Genomic DNA, 24,961 nt, shown 5'->3' on the forward strand with positions numbered 1-24,961 from the left:
TCAGTTTTGGGGCCCTCACTCCAAGGAGGACATTGAGGGGCTGGAGCAAGTCCAGAGAAGGGCAACCAAGCTGGGGAAGGGTCTGGAGAAGAGGGCTGGGGAGGAGCAGCTGAGGGAGCTGGGGGTGTTCAGCCTGGAGAAGAGGAGGCTGAGGGGAGACCTCGTTGCTCTCTGCAGCTCCCTGGTTGGGGATGTGGTTGTTGGTCTCTTCTCCCATGGACTAAGGGACAGGATGAGAGGAAATGTCCTCAGGTTGCACCAGGGGAGCTTTAGGTTGGACATGAGAAGAAACTTCTTCACTGAGAGGGTTGCCAAGCCCTGTGACTGCCCTAAGGCAGTGTCCTCCTCCCTGGAGGGCTCCCAAAGCTGTGTAGCTGTGGTGCTGTGGGTGGTGGCCTGGCAGTGCTGGGGTAATGGTTGGCTTTGATGATCTTAAGGTTCTCTTCCAGCCTAAACAATTCCATGTTTCTGTGCTGCCAAGGAGGTTTTTAAGCCCCAGATGTTCTTCTCCTGTGTCTGATGCCTTCCAGAGTGTGGAATTGTGTACTACCCTCCCTCACAGTGCCTGCTCCCCACGCAGGAGGATGATGGAGGAGGCAGCTCGGTGGCTGGGGTGGACAAGACAGTGCACAAGTACCTGGAGGAGGAGAGTGAGTGGCAGGTGAGGCCCCACTGCCTGTGGAGCTGTAGGAGAGGCTGCTGGATTTGCCTCTCCACTCCATCAGTGCACCTCACAGCACTTAACACATCCCCCCCAGCACCTTCCATCCCAGCATGGTGGGAGCAGGAGAGCAGAGAGCATCCATGGCCAGAGGCAGGCACAGCAAGGAGGGGCTGGGTGGCTCAGCTGGGCATGGGGTGAGCACTGCTGCCTGCTGGGGCACCCAGCACAGAGCTGTCTCCATCCTTGGGAGCACTGATAGGATGGGAAGGGGAGGGAAAGGAAGGGGAGGGAAGGGAAGGGAAGGGAAGGGAAGGGAAGGGAAGGGAAGGGCTGTGACACAAACACAGTGTGCCAGTGTGTGCAGCATGGTGACAGGTGAGGTTTTTGGGGGGTGAGAGCACACTGCAGACCACCCTCAAGATTCCAGCCCTGCCTGGGACAGGTGAGGCTGGGCTTGTGACTCTGCTGAGCTCTGCTGACCCCTCTGCTGTTTGGCAAGCAGGGAGAAGATTTCTTTGACCCTGGAGAAACAGGACTGGGGGTGGGGACTTTGTGGCTGTGTTAATCTTGTGCCTTTGGTTGATGTCTTGGCTCAGGGGAAGATCCAATGTGGGCTAATAGCACCTGGAATCAAAACTTGCTCCTGGTGGCAAATGTCTTCTGATGTTACTTGTTTTTCAGGACAGATTCTTGGATTATGAGAAGAGGAAGGTAAGGATGAGTGTCTGCAAACCCTCTGTCTGCAGAAGAGCTCACTTCTCTTTCTTGTTTCCCCTCCCCTTTGCCAGGTTCTCAGCCAACCCTGAATGTTTTCAGAACCCAGTTCTTGCAGAGCTGCCCTCTCTGCCCTGAGCTGCTCACAGCCTTTCACTTGGGCTTTCCTAGAGGTGTTTCCATTGGCTGGCCCTGTGGGATGGGCTGATGCCCAGAGACTTTGGCTTCCTAACTTTGAGATGAGTTTGGAGACTGTACCCAGCCAGCAAATCATATCCTGGCCTGCAGCAAGAGAAGTGTGGCCAGCAGGGCCGGGGGGGGATTCTGCCCCTCTGCTCCACTCTGCTGAGACCACAGCTGGAGCTCTGGGGCCAGTTCTGGAGCCTCTGTGCCAGGAAGGATCTGGAGGGGCTGGAAGGTGTCCAGAGAAAGGCCACGAGGATGAGCAGAGGGCTGGAGCTGCTCTGCTGTGAGCACAGACTGAGAGAGTTGGGGTTGTGCAGGCTGGAGAGGAGAAGGCTTCCAGGAGACCTCATTGTGGCCTTCCAGGATCTGCAGGGGGCTACAGGAAAGCTGGGGAGGGACTTTTGAGGGTGTCAGGGAGGGATAGGACTGGGGGGGATGGAGCAAAACTAGAAGTGGGGAGATTCAGACTGGATGTGAGGAAGAAGTTGTTCCCCATGAGGGTGGTGAGAGCCTGGCACAGGTTGCTCCAGGAGGTGGTGGAAGCCTCCTGCCTGGAGGTGTTTGCAGCCAGGCTGGAGGTGGCTGTGAGCAGCCTGCTGCAGTGTGAGGTGTCCCTGGCCATGGCAGGGGGCTTGGAACTGGCTGAGCCTTGGGGTCCCTTCCAGCCCTGACCATTCTGTGAGTCTATAAAGGGAGCAGCAGCCTTTGCTCCACAGTTTCTGTGCTCCCACCCTTCGCCTCGCTCCTAGCTGAGGGGATTGCTGTCCCTTGCTTGAAGTTTTTGCCAGGGTTTGTCCTTGCTTGGGAAGCAGCAGAGGCAGCACTCTGCTGATTCCTGCTGTTCATTTTGGCTTCTTGCTCCTCTCAGGCCAAAAAGCTGCAGGAGAAGCTGGAGTTTGAGCGGCGCCTGGGCCTGGGGCAGAGAGAACACGCTCTGCTCGTGCAGCAGCTGAGCAGCCAGAAGGATGAGATCCTGCAGACTGTGAGAGAGGTAGGGCTCCTCTGGGCAGGCCCCAGGCAAGACACTGCCTTGCCTAGACTGATCACCTCCTGCTTTGGCTCTCCCTTGCTCTGGGCTAGGAGCAGCTGAGGCTGGAGGAGGGTCTGACCAAGCACCAGCGCTGCCTGGAAGAGGAGCGCCAGAAGCTGCTGCAGGAGCTGAAGCAGGAAGAGCAAAGCATCACCAGCAGGATCCAGAAGCTGCTAGAAGACAACCAGAGGTAGAAGCCCAGGGTGTCTTGCAGCATTCTCTGGCCCTCCTGTGTTATTTGTGCCCCACTCTGAGGGGGCTCATTTGGCCCTTCCCTGAGCTTGGCCAGGCTCTGTGTCTGGAGGAGGTGCTTCAGCTGTTGAGCTGCCAAAGCCCTGCTGGAGGAAGTGGAACTGAGCAGCTTAAACCCCTCTGTTTCACACAGTGTGCTGCTGGAGCTCTGCTCTTTTGAATTCCTCAGGGAAAGAGCATATTTGAAGGCACCACTGGCTGAATCTGCTGGGATGGAGCTGACAGAAGGTTACCAGCCTGCCTAAAGCTGCTGAAAGCAGCTTTAGGCAGGCTGGTAACCTTCTGTCAGCTCCATCCCAGCAGCAGCTGGCCTCAGGGAGTAGGATGATGAAAACTTCTTGGTTTATCTATTTATTTATTGGGGGTTTTATTTTTAGGCAAACCCAAAGTTCAGCCCTTCTGAAATCCTTGGAGAATGAGAGGTGAGTCTCCTGGAAAGAAGCTCTTCTAGGAAAGAGGCAAGATAAAACCACCAAGAGCAGGGCTGTCAGAGCCACCTGAAGTCAGGGCAGGTTCATCTCATGGCCACAGCTGCTTCTGGTCACTGCTAGGGGCAAGGCACTGGCCTGGAAGTGGTTTTACCCAGTCTGGCAAACCCAATGGGATGGAGGTTTAAGCTTTTTTTCATCTCTGAGTGGTCCTTGCTAAGGAGTTTGGGAACAATCCACTGCCAGGGACCAAGAGAAGTCCCACATCTGTTGGAAGGCAAGGAACTGGTGGAGGTGATCCAATAATGTGTGCAGGTTGGGGCACTGAAAGCAGTGGTAGGGGGGAGAGGAAGCTCCAGCTTCCAGCTCCATGTTTCAGGCCATCCACCTCAATTCAAGCAGAAGGGTTTGAAGAGGCTGCAAGAAAGAACTCATCCCATGCCTTGCAAGGAGAAGAGGGAGAAGTGCTGCTCAGCCAACACTCTGAGCTACCTGAGAACCATAGAATCACAGATTGGAAGGGACCTCAAGGCTCAGCCAGTCCCAACCCCCCTGCCATGGGCAGGGACACCTCACACCACAGCAGGTTGCTCACAGCCACCTCCAGCCTGGCTGCAAATACCTCCAGGGGTGAGGCTTCCACCACCTCCCTGGGCAAACTAGAAGTGGTTGTCCCTGCCACCACAAGTGGTTGGCCCCAGCTCTCCACTGTCTGTGTGCTGCCCTCCCTACTATGCTCTGCTGAAACCTCACCTGCAGTGCTGTGGGATCCCAAAACAAGAAGGACCTGGAGCAGGTCCAGAGGAGGCCACAAAGATGATCAGAGGGCTGGAGAACCTCCCCTGTTGGGACAGGCTGGGAGAGTTGGGGCTGTTCAGCCTGGAGAAGAGAAGGCTCCAGGGAGACCTTAGAGCTGCATCTCAGTATCTGAAGAGGACCTCCAGGCAGGCTGGGGAGGGACTGCTCAGAAGAGCCTGTGGGGATGGGATGAGAGGCAATGGTTTGAAAGTGGAGCAGGGCAGAGTTAGGTTGGACATCAGGAGGAAGTTCTGCACAGTGAGGCTGGGGAGAGCCTGGCACAGGCTGCCCAGGCAGGTGGTGGAGGCTCCATCCCTGGAGACATTCAGGGTCAAACTTAATGGGCCCCTGAGCACCATTATCTAGCTGGAGGTGTCCCTGCTGACTGCAGGGGAGGTGGACAAGATGCCCTTTGAGGCTCCCTCCTAAGCCAGTGCAATCTGTGATGTTGAAGACAGAGGGTGGTGAGAGACTGCAGTTAGGGATGTGATTGAGGCCTCATCCCTGGATACATACAAGATCAGACTTGCTGTGTCCTTGGGCAGCCTGCTCTAGTTGGAGATGCAGGAGGTTGGACAAGATGCCCTTTGAATGTCCCTTCCAGCCCAATGCAATCTGTGCAGTCAGTAAGCTGGAGGTGGCAAAGTGACCTGGCTGAAGGGGATCCCTTTGCATGTCAGTTCCTGAGCAGCTCAGGGCTGCTGTGTCTGTGCTGGGGCAAGCACAGGGAGGTGTGGGGGGAGGCCAGGCTGCTGCTTTCAGTGACACTGCTCACTTAGGTCAGCCTTGAAGTGCTCCTCAAGCCTCAAGAGGAAGGGAAGCAAAGGAAGGAACTGGCACTGGTGAGAGCAGGGTGCACAGAGGTTCAGGCTCTCAGCTTTCCAGGCTGAGGCCATGGTCCTCGTGGTCTGGAGCAGAATTTGTGCTGTCTGCCATCAGCCAAAGAACTGCAGAGACTTCCATGAGCCTCTGATGGGTTCAGTTTGGGGCCCTTCATTCCAGGAAGGGCATAGAAGTGCTGGAGGGACTCTGGAGAAGGGCAACAAAGATGGAAAGGGTCTGGAGAACAGGGCTGGTGAGGAGCAGCTGAGGGACTTGGGGTTGTTTAATCTGGGGAAGAGGAGGCTGAGGGCAAAGCTTCTCACTCTACCACTCCCTGAAAGGGGGCTGTAGCAAGGTGGGGATTGATCTCTTCTGCCAGGTTACAAGGGGTGGGATGAGAGGAAATGGCCCCAAGCTGTGCCAGGGGAGGTTCAGGTTGGACATCTGGAAAAATGGCTGCTCTGAAAGATTGGTTGAGCCACAGTCCAGGCTGCCCAGGGCAGTGGTGCAGTCCCCATCCCTGAAAGCATTCAGAAACCATGGAGATGTTATCATAGTATCAGTCAGGGTTGGAAGGGACCACAAGGATCATCTGGTTCCAACCCCTCTGCCATGGGCAGGGACACCTCACACCAGATCAGGCTGCCCAGAGCCTCATCCAGCCTGGGCAGGTGCTTCCCTCAGCCAGGTGGCTTTCCTCAGTGTGGGGCAGGGTGCATCTGCTCAGCCCTGAGGCTCTGAGCTGGGTGGGTGGGGGAGAAGTGATGTGTGTGAAGGAGTGGCTGACGTGGTGCTGTGTGTGTGGCAGGATGAGGATGGAGCAGCTGATGGCAATAACGCAGGAGGAGACGGAGCAGCTGCGCAGGAGGGAGGTGGCTGGTAAGCACAGGCAGCCCTGGGGACTGCTAGGGGGTAGGGAGTGCTGCTGGTTCCTCTGGAGATGTGCTGGAAGGTGACAGCCATGTGGGAGATGCTCTGTCTCACACACACAGCTCCTTGGCTGGCTTGGTGCAGTGGGGCAGAGCTGCAGGGGTGGCACTGCACGGTGCGCCACAGCTGAGCCTCTGCTTCCACCTTCAGCTCCCTGCTGGTGCTCTGTGAGGTGCAAGCTGTGCTCCCTGTGGAGCTGCAGCATGGCATGGAGATCCCAGTGTGCCTCTGGCCATCATCCAGGGCAGCCTGCCCAGGAGCACAATGCCCAGGGGGGGTTGGAAGCTCTCCACACAAGGAGACTCCACAACCTCTCTGGGCAGCCTGCTCCAGGCCTCCAGCAGCCTCACACCAGAGAAGTTTTTCCTCCTGTTCAGGTGGAACCTCCTGGCTTCCAGTTTGTGCCCAGTGCCCCTTGTGCTGTCCCTGGGCACCACTGAGCAGAGTCTGGCCCCAGCCTCTTGCCCCCCACAGCTCCTTTAGCTCTTGCTGAGCATTGCTCAGCTCCCCTCTGGGGCTGCTCTTCTGCAGGCTCTCAGCCCCAGGGCTCTCAGCCTTTGCTCCTCACAGAGCTGCTCCAGGCCCCTCAGCATCCCAGTACCTTCTGCTGTGCTCTCTCCAGCAGTTCCCTCTCTCTCTCTCCTGAGCTGGGGAGCCCAGAACTGGACTCAGAACTGTAGAAATGGCCTCCCCAGGGCACACCAGGAGTTTGTGAGGCTGGAAGTAAGCACACAGAGTGCTTCAGAGGCACCAAACAGCTGTTAACAGGTCCCTGAGGCAGGTGTGTGGAAAACAAGTGTGGTTCTGTGGAGCCTTTCGTGCTGCTGGTGACCAGGAACAGATCTGCTGGGGCTGCAGGGGCAGTGGGGTGTGTGCTGTCACCCCCAGGCTGGGCTGCTCCTGTGGTGGCATGGGCAGGCAGTGCCTGGACTCCTCTGAGAGCTGAGGAGATGGCAGCACAGGCAGGGCAGGCTTTGCTCAGCTGGTTCCCCAGTACACAGCTGCAGCTCCTGCTCTGGAATGAGTGCAGGGGGGAAAGCAAGGAGAGGTTGGAGGTGAGGGGAGGCACTTTGAGTGGGGGTGGTGGCTGCAGCAGTGGGAGATGGCAGCACTCCTGCCTCAGGCTGACAGCCCTGCTGTCCCCCAGCTGCCATGCAGCAGATGCTGGCTGAGAGCTACAAGAACAGCCTGCTCCAGACGTCCTCCGAGGCGCGGCGGCAGGACCTCGTCAGCCAGGCCTGCTCCAGGTATGGGGGCAGGTGCCTGGGGCTGGGGGTGCTGTTGGAGCCCTCTCCCCATCCCCCTCTCTCTTCCCAGCAGTCCAGAACCAGAGAACCAGAGAACTCTTTAGGTTGGAAAAGACCTTTAAGATCCCAGAATCCCAGGGTGATAGGGCTGGAAGGGAGCTCTGGAGCTCACCCAGTCCAAGCCCCTGCTCCAGCAGGGTGCCCACAGCAGCTTGCCCAGGAGCACAGTGCCCAGGGGGGGTTGGAAGCTCTCCACACAAGGAGACTCCACAACCTCTCTGGGCAGCCTGCTCCAGGCCTCCAGCAGCCTCACACCAAAGAAGTTTCTCCTCCTGTTCAGATGGAACCTCCTGGGCTCCAGCTTGTGCCCAGTGCCCCTTGTCCTGTCCCTGGGCACCACTGAGCAGAGCCTGGCCCCAGCCTCTTGCCCCCCACAGCTCCTTTATCTCTTGCTGAGCACTGCTCAGGTGCCCTCTGGGGCTGCTCTTCTGCAGGCTCTCAGCCCCAGGGCTCTCAGCTTTTCAGTATTCCTGAGCATTGTGAGGGATCATCAAGACCAAGCAGCTGTGGTTGTCTGGAGCCAGACCTAGGTGAAAACAGCAAAACCAAAGCAGATAATGTTGAATATTCTTCAAACACTAAGTGGCCTAAGAGTAAAGGCCCTCAGCTCAGAACAGGGGAGCTGTCAGAGCCCAGCTCCTCAAGAAGCTTTTGGATGTGCATGAGGAGCAGGTAGGGCTTGGTGCTGTGCTGCAGGCAGTGCTGCTGCTGCTCTGTGGTGCGGGTTTGGGTTGCTTGTGGGGAAGGAGATCTTCAGTCTCTCCACCTCTCCCTTCCTGGACTCCCTGCTGTCTGCTTTTCCTCATGCTTGTGTTGAGATCCTCAGCCTCAGCAGTGGCTCCATGGCAAATCCATCTTCCTGCAGCCTGGCTGAGACAGACCAGAAGTTCCAGCAAATCCTGGCCTGGCAGCAGCTGGATCAGAACAAAGCTGTTGGTGAGATCCTGCAGCAGGTAGGCAGGGGAGCAGTGGGAGGGAAGGCAGGATCAGGGGTGGGGGGCAGTGGGGGCAGGGCTGGGCTGGTGTGAGGGTTATTGTGTTGACCACCAGATGCTTACCTGGGAGCCTCTGGAGCTCCAGCAAACTGAGCTGGGTGGGTGAGAGACAAGTGGAGCTGGACAGGAAGCTGTCAGAAAGCACAGAGAGGCACAGAGCATGGGGACCAAACCTGGTCTGGTGATTAACAGAAGCATTTGGGCCAGAAGCCCTCTCTTCCTGGCAGGGTGACCTGCAGGGAGCATTCCCAAAGCCTCTGCTCCTTTGGAATGCCTCAGGTTGAGCCTGAGCCCAGCAGAGCTTGGGTGCTGCACACAGAGCATTGCAAGGCAGTGTCTGTGTGACTCCCATGCCTGCCTGTAAAGTGGGGGTCACCTTTTGGGAGGGTGGGGTCTGAGTGCTGGTGCTGCCCAGGGCAGCTGCAGAGGCCAGCCTCAGCCAGCAGGATGCTCTCTGTGCTGCAGATCGAGATGCAGAAAGCTGCCTTTGAAGCGCTCCAGGTGAAGAAGGATCTCATGCACAGGCAGATCAGGAACCAGGTGAGATGGCAGCAGAGGGAAGAGCAACCAGCTGCTCAGCTCATGCTGCCATGCCAGGAGACCCTTCTGGAGGAGATCCAAGCTCTGGGAGCATAGAGCAGGGCCAGAGAGGCTCCTGCACTGCTCAGGGCTCTGTAAGGAAGCGCTGGGCAGTGCTGGGCGCTCAGACCACAGCCTCCAGCTCCACAGGGGGAGCCAGTGCAGGGCTCAGACCTGGGGCTCTGGTGGAGTTGCCATTGCCTCAGGCAGCTCAGCACCAACGTGGATGAAGTGCTGGAGAGTGGTCACTAGAGGACAGCCCTGCAGTGGCTGTGCAGGGCTGATCTGCACTTGCAGCTGGGATTTCCTTCAGGCTGTGTGCTTGGCAGGGCTGCTGTTGCCACATGAGTCCACTGCATCTCCATCCAGCACGTTGGAGCTGCACCTGGAGCCATCAGTTCACCTTTTCTTTCCCATTCTTAGCCTGCCTTCATCCTGCAGAAGGTGCAGTGCAGTGGCTGGAGGGAGAGCTGGTGGAGAAAGCAAGTGGTGGTTGGTGCACCAGGAGGGGTGGCAGGTTTCTGACAGCGCTCCAGAATCTTCCCTCTCCTGATCTGACAGAAGCAGAAAGGTCTTGGGGCAGGAGCTGCTGGAGAAGCTCAAGGGCTTGGATGTGTGGAGTCCCTCAGTGAGCAGTCTCTGCTAGCAGCCTATGGGTTGTGCATGGACCATCTGGGAGAGGAGTTTACCAGCTCTCCATTGCTCATCAGGGAGAGCTCTGCAGTTTGCTTCCACTCACTCTGAAACCATGGGAGTTGCTTCCCTGGTACCATGGCTGGACCCTTCACTGTGGAGATCCAGCCCACCCTAGCAGCACCCTGCCCAGGCAGGGGGAGGCCAGGAGCCCTGCTGCAGAGCCTGCTGTCAGCAGGGACTTTGTGGTTGGTGGCAGACATTAAGTTGCATGGCCTGGGGATGGCAGATGGTCTGGCAGATAGGTGAGCTGGGCTCTCATCTTGGCTTTGCTGTGGGATCTTGGGCAGCTCACTTCACCTCTCTGTGTCTCAGTTGCCCCACCTGAAAGAGCACAAAGTCCCTCTGGGGTTTGGAGCAGCAGCTGGGAAGCAGGACCCTGCCCCGGCTAAACCACGGCGGTGCTTCGGAGGGCTTTGGCAGTCAGCTGCTGCCTTCCAGAGGGGCTGCAGAAGGTTTGGCTGAACAAACTGATGGCAGACTCCTTCTGGACTTCACCAGAAGGTGTTTGGAGCAGAGAGACAACCTGAGAGCTGGGGACAGAGCCCCTCAGGCAGAGACGAGAGAGCAGTGCGTCCTGGAGGGGCACGGGCAGCTTGCCCAGGCTGCAGGGTGGCTCTGCAGTGCCAGCCCTCCCAGGGCAGCAGTCAGACCTCACTTTAGAAAGGGCATACATGGAAGTCATTTCAAATGTCAGTAAAGAAAATGTTTCATCTTCTGTTTAGATTAAATTAATAGAAAGAGAGTTATTGCAGCTGACACAGCTGGAGTTAAAGAGGCAAGAACTGGACACAGAGACGCTGCAGGTAGGTAGGGCTCTGGGGCTGCCCCACCAGCCCCTCTCTGCTCTGGCTCCTCTTGCTGCTTCTGCTCCTCTCAGTCTCCAGATTCCTGCTTAGTTCAGGAGGGCACAGAGCCCCAGGGCACCTCCAAGCCCTCTTTGTCGTGGCAGTGTGGGAGCGTGCTGCTGCTCCTGTGTGCTCTGAGGAGAGGGAGAGGTGAGCCAGGCCTGGGGGTGCTGGGCAGCGCCAGGTCTGCTGCGTGGGGAAGGACTTTGTGATCCAGCTGTTGGCTGGCCCATAGCAGCTGCCTGCCTCACTGCCTGCCTTCTGACTTGCTTGTGTTGTGTTTTGCTCTCAAACACCCAAGCAGTGCTGGCTGCCAGCTCTCCACTGCCTCACCTCCCAGGCAGCCCTGCCCCACCACCCCGGGGCTGCCTTCATCAGCAGTCACACCCTGGGGGAGATCAGGCTTGGCTTAAGCAGCTTGGCTTTGCCTTTGGCTGTTACACCTTTGCAGCAGCTGTGCCTGCTGTTTGCCAGGCCAGCTCACCAGTGCAAAAGCTGTGGCAAAACCCCTTCAGCTGCCAGGAGCAGAGCCCCAGCAGCCTGCTGAGTGCTGACCTAAAGCAGGATTGGCTCTGAGCCCTGTGCTGGACACCTCAGAGTGCAAGGTTTGGGTCGTGCTGCCCTAACTCCTGCAGCTCTTCCCTAGAACAGTGCTGGTGGTGGGACCCACCCAAAGCTCTTGCAGGGAGGACAAGGAGCCCCAGGCAGATGTAGTTCAGCTGTCTCTGGAGTTGGGTGATCCCTGCTTGGTGACCACAGGAGCTCCAGGGGAGAGCAGAAAATGAGGCTCTGCCCTGGAGCCTGCAGCCCAGCAGGCAGCACAGCACAGCATGGAACATCAGCCCTGGACACCACAAGGGGTAAGGCAGTGACAGCTGTCTGGAGAGCCCCAGGCCTTGGCAGATGCTCTTCTGCAGTTGTCCTTGGTACCTCCCATGCAGCAGGCAGCTGCTTCCTCCCCCAGCTCATAGATGCTTTAGTGAGGAACTTGGTAACCATTATCAACCCTGGCACAGGCTGCCCAGGGAGGCTGTGGACATCTCATCCCTGGAGGTGTTGAAGGCCAGGCTGGAGGAGGCCTTGAGCAGCCTGGGCTGGTGGGAGGTGTCCCTGCCCATGGCAGGGGGTAGGACCTGGGTGATCTTGAGGGTCCCTTCCAACCCAAACCCATTCAGTGATTCTTTGAGTGGGAAGCAGGAAGAGCCAAAAGCACCTGGAGAAAGGGAGATGTTGGCACAGGTCCCTTGCAAGGTCAGGCTGGGAGGGAGTGATCCCAGGCAGGTGTCTGCAGTGCTGCTGGGCAGCAGAGCTCTCCTCCAGCTGGAGCTGCCTGGGTGTCTCCTCTGGGGCTCCTCCAGGTCACTGGTGATCCCTCTCAGCCCTCTCTCAGCTCCCTCAGGGCAAAGCAGCTCTGAGCAGCTCCCTGGGGGTTGCCCAGACCTCAGGGCAGGTATTGCTGTCTGCTGCTGCAACAGGACCTGGGCCCTCTGCAGGGTCCAGATGCTGCTCAGTGAAGGGTTCCCCACACTTCTCCTGTGGGAGGTCAGCCCTCCAGCAGAATGCCCCTGAGGTCCTGGTGGGCTCTGCTCAGTCAGGGACCCTGCCAGCAGGTATGAGCTGCCTCATGGCCTGGGCTGCCTGGGACAATGAACTTCTGGCTGCCCAGTGGGGTGGCTGCAGGGAGGACACCTTGCCTGGTACCTGGTGGTGCCTGGGGTGAGAGCCCCATGCAAAGAAGCATCCCAAAGGCATGGGGGAGGTTTCTTTGAGGAGCAATGGCTTTCTATGAGGCTGCTGGAACACTGCAGCAGGCTGCCCAGGGAGGTGGTTGAGGCCCCAGCCCTGGAGATGTTGAAGGTGAGGCTGGACAGGGCTGTGGGCAGCCTGCTCTGGTGGAGGATTGTCCCTGCTGAGTGCAGGGGGTTGGACTGGGTGAGCTTTGGAGCTCCCTTCCAGGCCATTCTATGGTTTTATGATTCTGCCTTACCCTGCCCTGCTTCCAGCCCCACCTGCAGGCCTCCAGACCTAGTTTCAGTTGGCCTTTCCTTGCTAAGGAAGGGACCAGGGACAGCTACAGTGCCTGAACTGATGAAGAGCTGCTGCAGGCCAGCCTGGTGTGGGGCTGCCTGGGGTGTGCTGTGGCTTGGCACCACCAGGTCGTGGGCAGTGGAGGGCCAAGAGAAATGCTTCAGCTTGGGGCTGGCATGCTGCAGGCTAGGGGAGGCTGCAGGCTCTGCTCAGCCAGGCTGAGGCTCCCCCAGGGCCCTTTGCTGGGGCAGGGGCAGGGGGGCTGCTGGCAGCTGGGGGCTGCAGAGCTGTGGCTGCCAGAGTCCTTCCTTTGCAGGAGGAGATCACGGAGCAGCGCCAGGCGCTGGGCTGCCTCCTGCAGCAGCTGCTCAAAGACAAGAAGCAGAGGGAAGAGGAACTGCAACAGCTCCTGGTAAGGAGGGCCCCTGACCAGGTGCTGCAGGTGGGGGGCTGGCTCCAGGGAGAAGGGCTGTGAGCCAGCATGGGGGTCAAAGGGAGCAGAGCAGGGCTCTGAGGGATGGTGCCTCAGAAGGTGCTGATCTAAGCTCTTGGGGCACAGTCAGTGCTGCTCCCTGGTGCCCCATGAGGCACCATCAGCATCATCATCAACCTTCCCCACCAGGGAAGGGGCAGGGAGAGATGAGCACAACCCCACAGGGTGGCCTTGTAATCCTGCAGGCTGCCAGCATCTCCTGAGCTTCAGGAGGCCAGGCCCGGGGCAAAGGGACTGGAGGGAGGCACAGCCCTGGGCTGGCTCCGGGGGTCCAAGTGGGCTCAGCCTGCAGGAAGCCAGGAGTGCCCATCCCACTGCAGCTGTGCCCATCAGCTGTGCCCATCCCACTGCAGCTGTGCCCATCAGCTGTGCCCATCAGCTGTGCCCATCAGCTGTGCCCATCCCACTGCAGCTGTGCCCATCCCACTGCAGCTGTGCCCATCAGCTGTGCCCATCCCACTGCAGCTGTGCCCTCAGCTGTGCCCATCGCACTGCAGCTGTGCCCATCGCACTGCAGCTGTGCCCTCAGCTGTGCCCTCAGCTGTGCCCATCCCACTGCAGCTGTGCCCATCCCACTGCAGCTGTGCCCTCAGCTGTGCCCATCCCACTGCAGCTGTGCCCATCGCACTGCAGCTGTGCCCTCAGCTGTGCACTCAGCTGTGCCCATCCCACTGCAGCTGTGCCCTCAGCTGTGCCCATCCCACTGCAGCTGTGCCCATCGCACTGCAGCTGTGCCCTCAGCTGTGCACTCAGCTGTGCCCATCCCACTGCAGCTGTGCCCTCAGCTGTGCCCATCCACTGCAGCTGTGCCCATCAGCTGTGCCCACCTGCTATGCCCATCCACTGCAGCTGTGCCCATCAGCTGTGCCCATCAGCTGTGCCCATCCCACTGCAGCTGTGCCCATCAGCTGTGCCCATCAGCTGTGCCCATCCCACTGCAGCTGTGCCCTCAGCTGTGCCCATCCACTGCAGCTGTGCCCATCAGCTGTGCCCATCAGCTGTGCCCATCAGCTGTGCCCATCCCACTGCAGCTGTGCCCATCAGCTGTGCCCATCAGCTGTGCCCATCCCACTGCAGCTGTGCCCATCAGCTGTGCCCATCAGCTGTGCCCATCCCACTGCAGCTGTGCCCATCAGCTGTGCCCATCCACTGCAGCTGTGCCCATCAGCTGTGCCCATCAGCTGTGCCCATCCCACTGCAGCTGTGCCCATCCCACTGCAGCTGTGCCCATCAGCTGTGCCCATCTGCTATGCCCATCCCACTGCAGCTGTGCCCATCAGCTGTGCCCATCCACTGCAGCTGTGCCCATCAGCTGTGCCCATCCACTGCAGCTGTGCCCATCCACTGCAGCTGTGCCCATCAGCTGTGCCCATCCCACTGCAGCTGTGCACTCAGCTGTGCCCATCCCACTGCAGCTGTGCCCATCCCACTGCAGCTGTGCCCATCAGCTGTGCCCATCAGCTGTGCCCATCCCACTGCAGCTGTGCCCATCAGCTGTGCCCATCAGCTGTGCCCATCCACTGCAGCTGTGCCCATCAGCTGTGCCCATCCCACCATAGCTGTGCCCATCAGCTGTGCCCATCCCACTGCAGCTGTGCTCATCAGCTGTGCCCATCAGCTGTGCCCATCCCACCATAGCTGTGCCCATCAGCTGTGCCCATCCCACTGCAGCTGTGCTCATCAGCTGTGCCCATCCCACCATAGCTGTGCCCATCCCACCACACTGTGCCCACCACAGTGCTCTGAGCTGGCCCCATGCTGCCCAGGCTGCACCCCCCGCCCAGTCTGCACCCCCCGCCCAGTCTGCACCCCCAGCCCAGGCTGCACCCCCCGCCCAGGCTGCACCCCCAGCCCAGGCTGCACCCCCCGCCCAGTCTGCACCCCCCGCCCAGTCTGCACCCCCAGCCCAGGCTGCACCCCCCGCCCAGGCTGCACCCCAGCCCAGGCTGCACCCCCGCCCAGGCTGCACCCCCCGCCCAGGCTGCACCCCAGCCCAGGCTGCACCCCAGCCCAGGCTGCACCCCCAGCTCAGGCTGCACCCCCAGCCCAGGCTGCACCCCCCACCCAGGCTGCACCCCCCGCCCAGGCTGCACCCCAGCCCAGGCTGCACCCCCAGCCCAGGCTGCACCCCAGCCCAGGCTGCACCCCCAGCCCAGGCTGCACCCCCTGCCCAGGCTGCACCCCCAGCCCAGTCTGCACCCCCTGCCCAGGCTGCACCCCCTGCCCAGGCTGCACCCCCAGCCAGGCTGCACCCCCTGCCCAGTCTGCACCCCCAGCCCAGTCTGCACCCCCTGCCCAGGCTGCACCCCCAGCCAGGCTGCACCCCCCGCCCAGGCTGGGCAGTGCTGCTGGCAGGAGGCTGTGCAGGGGCTGCTGAGTGCCTGAGTTTTGTTTTGCAGCTGGAGATGGAGGCCGAGGGCCAGGCCAGGCAGGAGCACTATTGGCTGATCCAGTACCAGCGCCTGCTCGACCAGAAGCCTCTCTCCCTGAAGCTGCAGGTGGCTGCTTTCACTCTGCTGGGGCATGGGGGGGACCAGGGCGGCCCTGCTGCACCCAGAGCTTCAGCTGAGCCTGCCCTTGTGTGTTGCAGGAGGAGGGCCTGGAGCAGCAGCTGGTGAGCCTCCTGCTGGAGCTGGCTGCTGAGCAGTACCTGCCAGTCTTTGCCCACCACAGGCTCTCCCTGCAGGCACTCAGCACCATGACTGCCAGCGACCTGCAAAAGGTACAGCACAGCAGGACACCCCCAGGGCTGCACAGCACAGACACAGAGACACAGAGCAGGACACCCCCAGAGCTGCACAGCACAGAGACAGAGGGCAGGACACCCCCAGGGCTGCACAGCACAGACACAGAGACACAGAGCAGGACACCCCCAGAGCTGCACAGCACAGAGACACAGAGCAGGACACCCCCAGGGCTGCACAGCACAGACACAGAGCAGGACACCCCCAGAGCTGCACAGCACAGACACAGAGACACACAGCAGGACATCCCCAGAGCTGCACAGCACAGAGACAGAGGGCAGGACACCCCCAGGGCTGCACAGCACAGCAGGCACAGGGCAGGACACCCCCAGGGCTGCACAGCACAGACACAGAGACACAGAGCAGGACACCCCCAGAGCTGCACAGCACAGCAGGCACAGGGCAGGACACCCCCAGGGCTGCACAGCACAGACACAGAGACACAGAGCAGGACACCCCCAGAGCTGCACAGCACAGACACAGAGACACAGAGCAGGACACCCCCAGAGCTGCACAGCACAGACACAGAGACACAGAGCAGGACACCCCCAGAGCTGCACAGCACAGACACAGAGACACAGAGCAGGACACCCCCAGAGCTGCACAGCACAGACACAGAGCAGGACACCCCCAGAGCTGCACAGCACAGAGACACAGAGCAGGACACCCCCAGAGCTGCACAGCACAGAGACACAGAGCAGGACAGCCCAGAGCTGCACAGCACAGACACAGAGGGCAGGACACCCCCAGAGCTGCACAGCACAGAGACAGAGCAGGACACCCCCAGAGCTGCACAGCACAGAGACAGAGCAGGACACCCCCAGGGCTGCACAGCACAGAGACACAGAGCAGGACACCCCCAGGGCTGCACAGCACAGAGACACAGAGCAGGACACCCCCAGAGCTGCACAGCACAGAGACACAGAGCAGGACACCCCCAGGGCTGCACAGCACAGCAGGCACAGGGCAGGACACCCCCAGAGCTGCACAGCACAGAGACACAGAGCAGGACACCCCCAGAGCTGCACAGCACAGAGACACAGAGCAGGACACCCCCAGGGCTGCACAGCACAGCAGGCACAGGGCAGGACACCCCCAGAGCTGCACAGCACAGAGACACAGAGCAGGACACCCCCAGAGCTGCACAGCACAGACACAGAGGGCAGGACACCCCCAGGGCTGCACAGCACAGCAGGCACAGGGCAGGACACCCCCAGAGCTGCACAGCACAGAGACACAGAGCAGGACACCCCCAGAGCTGCACAGCACAGAGACACAGAGCAGGACACCCCCAGAGCTGCACAGCACAGACACAGAGCAGGACACCCCCAGGGCTGCACAGCACAGAGACACAGAGCAGGACACCCCCAGAGCTGCACAGCACAGACACAGAGCAGGACACCCCCAGAGCTGCACAGCACAGCAGGCACAGGGCAGGACACCCCCAGAGCTGCACAGCACAGAGACACAGAGCAGGACACCCCCAGAGCTGCACAGCACAGACACAGGGCAGGACACCCCCAGAGCTGCACAGCACAGAGACAGAGGGCAGGACACCCCCAGGGCTGCACAGCACAGAGACACAGAGCAGGACACCCCCAGAGCTGCACAGCACAGACACAGGGCAGGACACCCCCAGGGCTGCACAGCACAGAGACACAGGGCAGGACACCCCCAGGGCTGCACAGCACAGAGACACAGAGCAGGACACCCCCAGGGCTGCACAGCACAGAGACACAGAGCAGGACACCCCCAGGGCTGCACAGCACAGAGACAGAGGGCAGGACACCCCCAGAGCTGCACAGCACAGAGACACAGAGCAGGACACCCCCAGGGCTGCACAGCACAGCAGGCACAGGGCAGGACACCCCCAGGGCTGCACAGCACAGACACAGAGCAGGACACCCCCAGAGCTGCACAGCACAGAGACAGAGGGCAGGACACCCCCAGGGCTGCACAGCACAGCAGGCACAGGGCAGGACACCCCCAGGGCTGCACAGCACAGACACAGAGCACGACACCCCCAGAGCTGCACAGCACAGAGACAGAGGGCAGGACACCCCCAGGGCTGCACAGCACAGACACAGGGCAGGACACCCCCAGGGCTGCACAGCACAGAGACACAGAGCAGGACACCCCCAGAGCTGCACAGCACAGAGACACAGAGCAGGACACCCCCAGGGCTGCACAGCACAGACACAGAGGGCAGGACACCCCCAGAGCTGCACAGCACAGACACAGAGCAGGACACCCCCAGGGCTGCACAGCACAGCAGGCACAGGGCAGGACACCCCCAGGGCTGCACAGCACAGACACAGGGCAGGACACCCCCAGAGCTGCACAGCACAGAGACAGAGGGCAGGACACCCCCAGGGCTGCACAGCACAGCAGGCACAGGGCAGGACACCCCCAGGGCTGCACAGCACAGAGACACAGAGCAGGACACCCCCAGAGCTGCACAGCACAGACACAGGGCAGGACACCCCCAGGGCTGCACAGCACAGCAGGCACAGGGCAGGACACCCCCAGGGCTGCACAGCACAGAGACACAGAGCAGGACACCCCCAGAGCTGCACAGCACAGAGACACAGAGCAGGACACCCCCAGGGCTGCACAGCACAGCAGGCACAGGGCAGGACACCCCCAGAGCTGCACAGCACAGCAGGCACAGGGCAGGACACCCCCAGGGCTGCACAGCACAGACACAGGGCAGGACACCCCCAGGGCTGCACAGCACAGAGACACAGAGCAGGACACCCCCAGGGCTGCACAGCACAGAGACACAGGGCAGGACACCCCCAGGGCTGCACAGCACAGACACAGGGCAGGACACCCCCAGGGCTGCACAGCACAGACACAGGGCAGGACACCCCCAGGGCTGCACAGCACAGAGACAGAGGGCAGGACACCCCCAGAGCTGCACAGCACAGAGACACAGAGCAGGACACCCCCAGAGCTGCACAGCACAGAGACACAGAGCAGGACACCCCCAGGGCTGCACAGCACAGACACAGGGCAGGACACCCCCAGGGCTGCACAGCACAGACACAGGGCAGGACACCCCCAGGGCTGCACAGCACAGCAGGCACAGGGCAGGACACCCCCAGGGCTGCACAGCACAGCAGGCACAGAGCTGTTGGCAGTTCCATCCAGCCATGAGGAGGAACTTCTGTACTCCCCAGCTGGCCTCTTCCTGGTGTTCCTGTTAGTCTGGGGACCTGCTGCTGCTGCTCCATCAGAGGAGCATTAACACAGAGCTGCTGTGGTGCACCAGCAGCCTGAGGGGCTGTGCCTGAGGTGTGCTCCTGGGCAGCAGGGCCAATTGCTTTGCTCATGCAGAAGCTGTTTAGAGGACAGAAAGCAGAGGCTGGTCCCATCATGACCTTCCTGACCCTTGAGGCCTTTCTTGGCCCCTTCACAGCCATGCTGGTGGCAGCTCTGGCAGGAGGCACTGCTGGTGCTCCTCTCTGTCCCTCCCAGCAGGGACAGCTGCCAGTGCTGCTCTGTGCCCTGGCCCAGGCCGGGAGGGCTCTCCCCTGGGCCTCACAGGGTGAGCTGCAGCTTCACTCTGCCTTTCAGCAGCCCTCAGGTGCTCTTTGGGGCAGAGCTGGCAGCAGGGCAATTCCCTCTGGCTTTCACCCCTGATGGAGGAGCTGGCCCTGGCTTGCCCAAGAGTGCCCCTGGGGACTCAGTCTCCTGTCCCCACGGGAGCTGAGCGCTCTCTGTGTCCCTGCAGGTCGGGGTGCGGGAGGCTGGCCTGCAGCTTGCCATCCCCCAGCGGGCTCAGAGGATCCTGGCTGCAGCCAGCACCATCCCAGGTACCTCCAGGCCTTTGCTGCCTCACCTCTGGCTCATCCTGCCCTCACAGCAAGTACCTGAGCCTCGAGTGGGGCAGCCTGTGGGGCCAGGTGCCTCCCTGGGGGCTGGTGTGTGAGGAGCAGGGGCAGGCCAGGCAGCGCTGGCAGGGCTCTGTCCAGCTCATCCCCTCCTTGATCAGAGCCCCCAGCAGGCTGCAGCCAGCCCCGTGCCTGCGGGGTGGGCGGGGGGTGAGTGCTGCTCACACCTCCTGCTTGTGCTTGCAGAGCTCCCGGGAAGGGCGGACAGCGAGGCCCCGGCGGGCCCCCAGCCCAGCGCCCCCCTCGAGGAGCCTCCCGGCCCCGCCGGCCCCACGGCTCCCCCGCTGGGCTGGGAGCAGAAGGCAGAGTGTGTGGTGTGCATGGAGCAGGAGGTGAGGCCCTGCCGCAGGCCGGGTGCCGCAGGGAGGGCAGCGTCCGGCGCAGCCCCTCCTGCCTGCGCGGCCAGCCTGGCCCTGCGCGGTGCCTGCATGCTCCTCCCGTCGGCTCGGGGGCGCTGCGGGGGCGGGGCAGGGCGGGGCAGGGCGGGGCGGGGCGGGGCGGGGCAGGGCTCGGCTCCCTGTGGGCTTGGGAAGGAGCTTGCTGGCCTCCTGTGCCAGTCTGTCCCAGAGCAGCTGTGGGAAGCTGGTGGCTTCAGCCCTGCCCCACGGATCAGGCCCACTGCACTCTGCACAGCCCAGACCCTCCTGCCCACGCAGCCCTGGGCTGTGCCTGGGGATGGAACTTGGGGCTCTGCCACCCAGGCTGTGGCACCACCTGGAGAGCCCCATCTCCTCCTCCCTCCCCATCTCCTCCTCCCTCCCCATCTCCTCCTCCCTCCCCATCTCCTCCTCCCTCCCCATCTCCTCCTCCCTCCCCATCTCCTCCTCCCTCCCCATCTCCTCCTCCAGCCCCACCATCTCCTCCATCCTCATCTCCTCCATCCTCATCTCCTCCATCCTCATCTCCTCCAGCCCCACCATCTCCTCCAGCCCCACCATCTCCTGCTGTGCTGGAGTCCAGCAGTGCTGGGATGAGTGTTACAGGACAGCAGCACTCCCTGTGTCCTCTCCTCTCTCTCTTCCCCCAGAGCCAGATGGTTTTCCTGCCCTGTGGCCACGTCTGCTGCTGCCAGCGCTGCTGCCAGCGGCTGCAGGCCTGCCCCCTGTGCCGCCGGGAGGTGACGCAGCGCATCCGCCTCTTCCACAGCAGCTAGGCAGGAGCCCAGGCCGCCAGCAGCACCTCCACCGCCCCTTCTGGGGCCACCTCCCTCTTCTGCTCCCTGGCAGCATTAAAGACACCTGCAGAGCATGCCCAGCACTGCCCTCCCCGTGCACAGCTGCACCCGGGAGTCTCGGCAGCCTCCCTGGCCTCTGATGGCTTCTCGGCCTCTGCCTCGGGCTCCTTCTTCACCTCTGTCCCCTCCTCCTGCCTGCCTGCCCAGCATCCCCTTGCCTGGGGGCCCTGGGGGGTGGGACTGGGTACCCCTGTGCCCCCTCCTCTCTGGGTGATGTGTTTGCCTTCAGAAATGGCCTTACTCAGCAGGGACTGGGTTGGTGCCACCTCTGCAGCCTTGCAGCTCCCTGTCTGTGGGCAGGGCACTGCCATGCTCCTGCATAGCCCCAGCTGGGCCAATCTCCTGGGGGGGCACCCAGCCAGGGCTGAGCAGTGCTCTGGGGTGCTGCCAGTGCTGGCACCCCTGGCAGGCCAAAGGTCCTGGCCACCCATGGGAGCGTGGCTGGGGCTGCAGCCATGGGCAGTAGGTGCCAGGGTGGAGCAAGGAGCTCCCTGACTCCTGATGACAATATCACAGCCTCACAGTACAGTAGAGGCTGGAAGGGAGCCCCAGAGCTCATTGAGTGCAACCCCCCTGCCAGAGCAGGGTCACCCAGGGCAGACTGCACAGGAATGCATCCAGGTGGGGCTTGAAAGTCTCCAGAGGAGACTCCCCAACCTCTCTGGGCAGCCTGCTCCAGGCCTCCAGCAGCCTCACACCAAAGAAGCTTCTCCTGTTGAGCTGAAACCTTCTCTGTTGATGTTTGTCTCCATTGGTCCTTGGCTAATTCCTGTGCACCACCCAACAGAGCCTGGCCCCCTCCCCTTGCCCCCCAGCCCTCAGCTATTGATAGCCATTGATCAGATCCCTCTTAGCCTTCTCCAGACTCAACAGCCCCAGGGCTCTCAGCCTCTCTTCACAGGGGAGATGCTCAAGGCCCCTAAGCATCCTCCTGGCTCTCCCTTGGACTCTCTCCAGCAGGTCTCTGTCTCCCTGGAACTGGGGAGCCCAGAGCTGGACACAGGATTGCAGCTGTGGTCTCAGCAGGGCCGAGCAGAGGGGCAGCAGAACCTCCCCAGCCCTGCTGGCCACACTTCCCTTGCTGCTGCTGCTGTAGGGGAGAGGCTGCAAGGGCTCCAGCTCCAGGGACCGGCTTGGGCCAGAAGAGCCCCAGAGGGCTCCAAACACACTTTGGGAGCAGGAAGCAAGTCCAGCAGCAAGAGGCTGGGCTGGGGCTGGCTCCATGCATGGGCAGGTCTCCATCCTCAGGAGCTAATAAGTCACCAGCCCAGCCCAGCTTCCATCTCTTGACCTTGAGCTCTAAGCTGCAGAGGTGAGCCCTGCCCCCAGGAGAAGCTATTAAAGAGCAGCTGGTTTCTGGGGGGGTTGTTGGCTGCCTTCTTCCTTGTGGAGGGGGAGGATGCTTGGAAGGCAGGGGCTGTGGAGCAGGGGCAGAGCCACCATGTGCCCAGCTGTCACTGTGTCACCTGCTCCTCTCCCACGGCAAGCTGGGAACAAAACAATCTGAGTCCTTTGGACGTGGCTGTGGGCATTGCTCTGTTCCAGCCCAGGCTGACCTCAGACTGTCCCTGGGGTCACCTCCTGTGCTGAGCCCCTGTGGAATGCCCTGCAGGGCACGTGTGTGGCCTCCTGGAGGTGGCTGGTGCCCAGCGTGGGGTGGCACCAGCAGGACTGGGGGAGGTGCCCCAGCACAGCAGCAGGGCCAAGCCTGTCTGCCCCAGCACAGCAGCAGGGCCAAGCCTGTCTGCCCCAGCACAGCAGCTGGGCCAAGCCTCTCTGCCCCAGCACGGCAGCTGGGCCAAGCCTCTCTGCCCCAGCACAGCAGCTGGGCCAAGCCTCTCTGCCCCAGCACAGCAGCTGGGCCAAGCCTCTCTGCCCCAACAGGGCAGCTGGGCCAAGCCTCTCTGCCCCAGCACAGCAGCTGGGCCAAGCCTCTCTGCCCCAGCAGAGCAGCTGGGCCAAGCCTCTCTGCCCCAGCAGAGCAGCTGGGGCAAGCCTGTCTGCCCCAGCACAGCAGCTGGGCCAAGCCTCTCTGCCCCAGCACAGCAGCTGGGCCAAGCCTGTCTGCCCCAGCACAGCAGCTGGGCCAAGCCTCTCTGCCCCAGCACAGCAGCTGGGCCAAGCCTCTCTGCCCCAGCAGAGCAGCTGGGCCAAGCCTGTCTGCCCCAGCACAGCAGCTGGGCCAAGCCTGTCTGCCCCAGCAGAGCAGCTGGGCCAAGCCTCTCTGCCCCAGCACAGCAGCTGGGCCAAGCCTCTCTGCCCCAGCACAGCAGCTGGGCCAAGCCTGTCTGCCCCAGCAGAGCAGCTGGGCCAAGCCTCTCTGCCCCAGCACAGCAGCTGGGCCAAGCCTGTCTGCCCCAGCACAGCAGCTGGGCCAAGCCTGTCTGTCCCAACAGGGCAGCTGGGCCAAGCCTCTCTGCCCCAGCACAGCAGCTGGGCCAAGCCTGTCTGCCCCAGCACAGCAGCTGGGCCAAGCCTCTCTGCCCCAGCACAGCAGTTGGGCCAAGCCTGTCTGCCCCAGCACAGCAGCTGGGCCAAGCCTCTCTGCCCCAGCAGAGCAGCTGGGCCAAGCCTCTCTGCCCCAGCACAGCAGCTGGGCCAAGCCTCTCTGCCCCAGCACAGCAGCTGGGCCAAGCCTGTCTGCCCCAGCAGAGCAGCTGGGCCAAGCCTCTCTGCCCCAGCACAGCAGCTGGGCCAAGCCTCTGCCCCAGCACAGCAGGTGGGCCAAGCCTCTGCCCCAGCACAGCAGCTGGGCCAAGCCTGTCTGCCCCAACAGGGCAGCTGGGCCAAGCCTCTGTGCCCCAGCAGAGCAGCTGGGCCAAGCCTGTCTGCCCCAGCAGAGCAGCTGGGCCAAGCCTCTCTGCCCCAGCACAGCAGCTGGGCCAAGCCTGTCTGCCCCAGCACAGCAGCTGGGCCAAGCCTCTCTGCCCCAGCACAGCAGCTGGGCCAAGCCTGTCTGCCCCAGCACAGCAGCTGGGCCAAGCCTCTCTGCCCCAGCACAGCAGCTGGGCCAAGCCTCTCTGCCCCAGCACAGCAGCAGGGCCAAGCCTCTCTGCCCCAGCACAGCAGCTGGGCCAAGCCTGTCTGCCCCAGCAGAGCAGCTGGGCCAAGCCTCTCTGCCCCAGCACAGCAGCTGGGCCAAGCCTCTGCCCCAGCACAGCAGCTTGGCCAAGCCTCTGCCCCAGCACAGCAGCTGGGCCAAGCCTGTCTGCCCCAACAGGGCAGCTGGGCCAAGCCTGTCTGCCCCAGCAGAGCAGCTGGGCCAAGCCTCTCTGCCCCAGCACAGCAGCTGGGCCAAGCCTCTCTGCCCCAGCACAGCAGCTGGGCCAAGCCTCTCTGCCCCAGCACAGCAGCTGGGCCAAGCCTCTCTGCCCCAGCACAGCAGCTGGGCCAAGCCTCTGCCCCAGCACAGCAGCTGGGCCAAGCCTCTCTGCCCCAGCACAGCAGCTGGGCCAAGCCTCTCTGCCCCAGCACAGCAGCTGGGCCAAGCCTCTCTGCCCCAGCACAGCAGCTGGGCCAAGCCTCTCTGCCCCAGCACAGCAGCTGGGCCAAGCCTCTCTGCCCCAGCACAGCAGCTGGGCCAAGCCTGTCTGCCCCAGCACAGCAGCTGGGCCAAGCCTCTCTGCCCCAGCACAGCAGCTGGGCCAAGCCTCTGCCCCAGCACAGCAGCTGGGCCAAGCCTCTCTGCCCCAGCACAGCAGCTGGGCCAAGCCTGTCTGCCCCAGCAGAGCAGCTGGGCCAAGCCTCTCTGCCCCAGCACAGCAGCTGGGCCAAGCCTCTCTGCCCCAGCACAGCAGCTGGGCCAAGCCTCTCTGCCCCAGCACAGCAGCTGGGCCAAGCCTCTCTGCCCCAGCACAGCAGCTGGGCCAAGCCTGTCTGCCCCAGCAGAGCAGCTGGGCCAAGCCTCTCTGCCCCAGCACAGCAGCTGGGCCAAGCCTGTCTGCCCCAGCAGAGCAGCTGGGCCAAGCCTCTCTGCCCCAGCACAGCAGCTGGGCCAAGCCTGTCTGCCCCAGCAGAGCAGCTGGGCCAAGCCTCTCTGCCCCAGCACAGCAGCTGGGCCAAGCCTCTCTGCCCCAGCACAGCAGCTGGGCCAAGCCTCTGCCCCAGCACAGCAGCTGGGCCAAGCCTGTCTGCCCCAGCAGAGCAGCTGGGCCAAGCCTCTCTGCCCCAGCAGAGCAGCTGGGCCAAGCCTGTCTGCCCCAGCACAGCAGCTGGGCCAAGCCTCTCTGCCCCAACAGGGCAGCTGGGCCAAGCCTCTCTGCCCCAGCACAGCAGCTGGGCCAAGCCTGTCTGCCCCAGCACAGCAGCTGGGCCAAGCCT

The 24,961-nt window shown here is 62.1% G+C and overlaps 1 protein-coding gene across 1 annotated transcript in view; it reads left to right on the top strand.

Moving 5' to 3' along the window:
* LRSAM1 (leucine rich repeat and sterile alpha motif containing 1) overlaps positions 1-21,003 on the top strand; it is a 47,142-nt gene extending 26,139 nt beyond the window's left edge. The window contains exons 10-25 of the mRNA XM_054174558.1: positions 531-661; positions 1,346-1,375; positions 2,433-2,555; positions 2,645-2,784; positions 3,224-3,268; positions 5,703-5,773; positions 6,972-7,071; positions 7,997-8,084; positions 8,592-8,666; positions 10,124-10,204; positions 12,591-12,686; positions 15,167-15,265; positions 15,358-15,489; positions 19,248-19,329; positions 19,594-19,739; positions 20,435-21,003. Coding sequence (XP_054030533.1) covers positions 531-661; positions 1,346-1,375; positions 2,433-2,555; positions 2,645-2,784; positions 3,224-3,268; positions 5,703-5,773; positions 6,972-7,071; positions 7,997-8,084; positions 8,592-8,666; positions 10,124-10,204; positions 12,591-12,686; positions 15,167-15,265; positions 15,358-15,489; positions 19,248-19,329; positions 19,594-19,739; positions 20,435-20,560 — 1,565 coding nt within the window. The 3' untranslated portion in view covers positions 20,561-21,003. The remainder of the gene's footprint in view (positions 1-530; positions 662-1,345; positions 1,376-2,432; positions 2,556-2,644; positions 2,785-3,223; positions 3,269-5,702; positions 5,774-6,971; positions 7,072-7,996; positions 8,085-8,591; positions 8,667-10,123; positions 10,205-12,590; positions 12,687-15,166; positions 15,266-15,357; positions 15,490-19,247; positions 19,330-19,593; positions 19,740-20,434) is intronic.
* Positions 21,004-24,961: the final 3,958 nt, after the last annotated feature.

The sequence above is a fragment of the Dryobates pubescens genome, chromosome 29, assembly GCF_014839835.1.
Source record: "Dryobates pubescens isolate bDryPub1 chromosome 29, bDryPub1.pri, whole genome shotgun sequence".
NCBI lineage: Eukaryota > Metazoa > Chordata > Aves > Piciformes > Picidae > Dryobates > Dryobates pubescens.